This window comes from Triticum aestivum, chromosome 3D (genome assembly GCF_018294505.1).
Source record: "Triticum aestivum cultivar Chinese Spring chromosome 3D, IWGSC CS RefSeq v2.1, whole genome shotgun sequence".
NCBI lineage: Eukaryota > Viridiplantae > Streptophyta > Magnoliopsida > Poales > Poaceae > Triticum > Triticum aestivum.
The window spans coordinates 367511186-367516715 of record NC_057802.1 but is presented as its reverse complement, the minus strand read 5'-3'; the positions used below and the strand labels follow the sequence as shown (position 1 = coordinate 367516715).

Here is a 5530-nt window from a genome sequence, read left to right as displayed (position 1 = left end):
ATTTTGAATGAGATGAACTATAAGAATTAAACGAACATATATATCATGCATATATGACTTAAAACTTACATGCTATAGTGTGGTATTTATTTATAATTTGGTTATCAAATCTTATGCGTGTAATGCACGTGTACCTTACTAGTAAAGCGTATGTACACACATGTACCAAACATCTGCGTCTCAGAATGCTCCTATTATATCACGCGTTTCCTCCAGTATATATCTCCCGCGCAACCGATTCCACGCAGCGCACGCACACACGCCGAACCAACCATCACAACTCTCATTCCTTGCACTCTGTCTTCGCCTTTATCCTATCTCTGGCTCTCTTCGGCATGGGGAACTTCGCGTCCTGCACGCTGGCCAGGATCCCCGGGGCGGCCAAGGACGTCAGGATCGTGCTCCCCGATGGCGGGCTGAGGCTGGTCAGGCCCCCGGCGACGGCGGCGGAGCTGATGCTCGAGGCGCCGGGCCATTTCCTGGCCGACGCGAGCGCGCTGCAGGCGGGGCGCCGGATCGAGGCGCTTGCGGCTGACGAGGAACTCGAGCTCGGGGGAGTCTACGCCGCCTTCCCCATGAAGCGGCTCGGCTCCAAGGCCGCGCCCGCCGACGTGGCGCGCCTGGCTGCCGTTTTCGCCAGGGAAGCTCACGTCCGGAGGCCTGCCTCGGCCAAGGTAGCGGCCATCGTCGTGGCGCCGCCTGAGGTGGCTTCCGTTGCCGCCGAGGCGGACCTCGCGCCGGTCAGGGCGCCGCGGTTGGATGAGATGGCCGTGGACGACGAGGCGGCTGCGGCGGAGATCGGGGAGCTCAAGCAACAGATTAGCGGCAGTCGCCTGTCGAGGCGGCGACCGACGTTGGAGACCATACAGGAGGAGAGCTACGCCGCACTAGCATGCTAATGCTACAAGTCAAGTGGCCATCTAACAAACGGTTAACATTTGAGAAAGCATAGGCTTTCCTACACCCCCTTATCTAGCCACTTATTTTTTCATCGCGATTCGTGCGAGTATATTTGTCTTTTTTGTTTCTCCCATATAGAACAACATATGAACTTCAAACTTGGCAGCTCAACAAAACATTCTTATTAGAATGTGGGAAAAAAACTTTTAGAATTTTTTGTGCAATATAAATACTAAAAAGTACATTTTTTAATAAAAAAAATCTAATTTCGTATATTTATGTTTAACGAAACAATCTGAAAGTTTTTTCTCACATTCTAGTTAGAACGTTTTGGTGTCTTGCAAAGTTTGAAGTTCATATGTTGTTTTATTTTGAAGAAACAAAAAAGAGAAAATCTAATGTACAAAGTTGGTTGTCTAGCACAAATCTTAAAGCAATGTTGGAGGGTAAGGATAAGGAGTGTCCAGAAACCTGAGCTGTAAAAATCCGCGTCCTCTAACAAACCGAGAGATGGCAAAGGCCTTCTCTCGTATTCTTTTATCCCCTTTTTTAACCACGTGTAAATTTGCTGCCTCCCTTTTTATGTATTTTTGAGCGATGGAAGGGCCATTGAACCCAAAAAATATGATGGACAATTGATTAATGAATCAAGGAGATCCAACATTTTCTTTTATCAATGAGTCAAGGAGATCGAGCATTTCTCATGAAAATGCGCAGGAGCACTTAAGTGCGGGTGCACTCACCTGTCAAGTCCCATCACCCGCTCATTTTGCCTCGGATTCGTGTAGTAGCTCAATCACACACGAGGGTACAGTAAAAAAGAAAATCCCTTAAAAAATTTAAGTTTCGGTTTTTGCATCTAAAACTGTCAAGTTTCGACTAGTTTCAGATATGTTTTAAGCAATTTTTTTCGTCGCTCGTAGACACAAAATAATTGTTTTTTATCGATCACTCGTACTAAGGTTTAACATTGAAACATAACATATTTTTTGAGAGTCATCAAAACACATTCAAAATGGATTTTATTTGAAAGCACTGGTCACGAGAAACACGAATATGAAAACAAAACTTTATTTATTTATTTTGCTTAAAATATATAAAACTTTGAAAACCAGAAGCCAGAATAAAAACAGCCACCAGGGACATGCGTGCCCCCGCACTTGTGTACCACAAATCCTCCCCCGCAATTCTCACTTACCCATGGGTATAATTCTATTTTCTGCTTTTGCTTTCTTGTTTTGTTTCGTTAATAGCAACTTCAAATTTGCCTTTTGTTATATAATAACTCAACAACGAGAAACGACATTTCTTTGTCTAAAGGATTCATATATACGTGCAACGTGGAGCCACCTAACGGCGAACCTGGGCAGCCCAGCCAATAACTTCCATTGACATGTTAATAAAACATTTTTTTTGAAACGAGGCAAAAGATTTGCCATTTTCATTGATTAAGAGAGAAGGTTTACAGTTTAAGGCCGAAGGCCAGAATACAACACATCACTCTCGCGGCATAATGTTACTTAAATGTTTTGCTCCTGCAAAGCTCCAAAGCGAGCACTCCTCTTTGATCTTAGCGACCAACACTCCCACCGGGACTGCAGTGTTGCGGAAAACTCGAGCATTTCGTTCCTTCCATATTTCCCAAGAGATGAGCATCATCAGCGAGATAAGCGGCCTGGAGTTTGCTTTGTGGCATTCCGAGTCCACCAATCCTTAACCGAGTCCAGAACAATCCACTCATCGGGTCGAACATCATGAAGCGCAAGCCAACCTTTGATCATGCCCCAGACTCGAATGGTATACCGACATTGGAAAAGGAGGTGGGCCGCCGATTCCGGAACTTGTTGGCATAGCGGGCGGAGATTGCAATTCGGCCACCCACGGCGGAGGAGTCTGTCAGCCGTCCAAATTCTATTGTTGATAATAAGCCAAGCGAAAAACATACACTTTGGGGGCGCCCAGATCTTCCACACATTTTGATTCATATCCGTGTCCACCAAGCCAAGAAACTGAGCCCTGTATGTCGAGGCTGTGGAATAGTGGCCATTGGTGATTTCGTTGGTGATTTCATGGGCAAATGCTTATGTAGTTTCATGCGTATTTCTGTCATGTTCTTTTGAAAGAAAATTTTGATGTATTTCTCCATCATCTTTCCGAGAAGGAAATTTATTTATTGCATGTTTCTATTCCATCACGGAATTCTTTCTGTGTTGTTTCTTGAAAGAAGGAAAAAAGATCTACAAACCTAGAAATGCACCGGCCCCAACAAACAAACAAAAAATGACAACAGTGAGGAGATCTAGAAGTTTTGATTATCTAGGTAAGTCAAACTCTACATGGGTCATTGAATCACTGAATTTATAGGCTCTTGGCAAAACTTTTTATTCGGGTTAAAACCCCGTGCATTGCACACTTCATATATTTTTAACGGCACATCTCCGAGCTTCTAAAATACAATAAACTTCCTAAAGGTACATTCTAGAATAATATGTTCACTCTCAGATTTTGGACATAAACCCATTTAAATATTTTTCTTTATAAAAGGATCGATATGGTTGACTAGAGGGGGGGGGGGGGGAGGGGTGAATAGGCAACTACCAATATTTATCTTTTCTTAACAAATTAGGTTTGGCAACAAATAGATTGTCTAGATGTGCAACTAGGTGAGCAACCTATATGATGCAAACAACAACAACAACAACAACAACAAGTGCAAGCAAAGGATACAACACAACATAACTTGCACAAAGTAAAGGGAAGAGATAACCACAAGTGGAGTCGGTGGAGACGAGGATGTGTTACCGAAGTTCCTTCCCTTTGGGGGGGGGGGGAGTACGTCTCCGTTGGAGCAGTGTAGAGGCACAATGCTCCCCAAGAAGCCACTAGGGCCACGGTTTTCTCCTCACGCCCTCACACAATGTGAGATGCCGTGATTCCACTAGTGGTGCCTTTGAAGGCGGCAACCGAACCTTTACAAACAAGGTTGGGGCAATCTCCACAACTTGATTGGAGGCTCCCAACAATGCCATGGAGCTTCACCATAATGGAATGTGGCTCCGAGGTGACTTCAACCGTCTAGGGTGCTCAAACAACCAAGAGTAACAAGATCCGCAAGGGATTAGTGGGGGGAATCAAATTTCTCTTGGTGGAAGTGTAGATCCGGACCTTCTCAACCAATCCCTAGAAAATCAACAAGTTTGATTGGCTAGGGAGAGAGATCGGGCAAAAATGAGCTTTGGAGCAACAATGGAGCTTGGGGGAAAAGAGGTAGGTCTTCTTGGGGAGAAGACCTCCTTTTATAGTGGGGAAACAAATCCAACCGTTATCCCACAACTCAGCCCGCAGAGAGCGGTATCATGGGATCGGTACTACTGCACTAGGTAGCAGTACTGCCGCTTGGCCCAGCGGTAGTACCGCTAGGGCTGCGCACAGAGAGTAGATAGAAGGGGCAGGGGAGAGAGAGCCCCCGAGCGGCACTACTAGCGGTGGTAGGACGGTACTACCACTTGCAAGCGGTACGATTGCGCCTACTGCCGCCTAACCCGACACGAGAAGCGACGCCCTCGAATCGAGGCAGTACCAGCTCGGAACTGGAGCCGTACTGCCGCTGATGGCCACGAGCGGTACTACCGCTGTGAAACAGCGGTACTACCGCTTGAGGCTATCAGCGGTACAACTGCTCGGGCCCGGTGGTACTACCGCTGGCTCCTCCCAAGTGTCACTTCCGCGATAACGGTATACTCCAAGGAAGAGGAAAGGAGCTGGGGGTGCGAGAAAGATGTGTACGTGTTGATTCCACCCTAGCCTTTCCGATACGGACCCCCTCTTGATAGTACGATGCCTCCTATGACTCAAGTCCACCAAAACCGAACCGAAAGAGACTACACCGTCTTCACCTTGAGCTCAGAGGGGAAATGAATCGTCTTGTGCCAATGAATAAATATCTGAAAGCTCAAAACACACGATTAGTCCACAAAAGTATTGTCATCAATCACCAAAACCAATTAGAGATACATGCCCTAATAATCTCCCCCTTTTTTGGTGTACTGATGACAACACGGGATTTGCATAGAGATATAAGAAGAGAATAAGCAAACCCCAGAGACTATAAAATATTGACGGGCTCCCACTAGATGTGTGCACTTAATTAGGAGTGCTTTTGGAATGCAAAGTACACATGTACATTAGGAACACTCCCCCTATATTTTATAGACTGACAACACTTGCCTCCATAATAAGAGAATATAAGCTGGGAGGCAAGGAGTAGTAAGTGATCATAATAGAAACATAAGTTTAAGCATGCAACTCACATACTACCAAATAACTAGACACACATTAGATAATAATAAGGTAGGGTAGCATATGTCTCACACCATATGACAGAGTAACCAGGTCTCACGAGCACAACTCAAACCAAAGCAAAGGACACAAGAGTTTGCGAGAGAGAAAGACACGGCAAATAAACACTTGCAACTCGGCAAATCCCTAAACTCTCTCCCCCTTTGGCATCAAGGCACCAAACAAAAGAAGAGAGTGCTACTACGACCACAGGTGATAGCAAAGCCGAGAAAACCCATCATCACAGCCCCGCATGGTCGCCAGCGCCTCCGTCATCAGCAGAAGCCGTAGG

The 5530-nt window shown here is 45.7% G+C and overlaps 1 protein-coding gene across 1 annotated transcript; it reads left to right on the top strand.

Moving 5' to 3' along the window:
- The first annotated feature begins 266 nt into the window (after positions 1 to 266).
- LOC123074681 (uncharacterized) lies at positions 267 to 1573 on the top strand. The gene has a single exon (XM_044497458.1). It carries the CDS (start codon positions 336 to 338, stop codon positions 897 to 899), a length of 564 nt encoding a protein of 187 aa, XP_044353393.1. The 5' UTR covers positions 267 to 335; the 3' UTR covers positions 900 to 1573.
- Positions 1574 to 5530: the final 3957 nt, after the last annotated feature.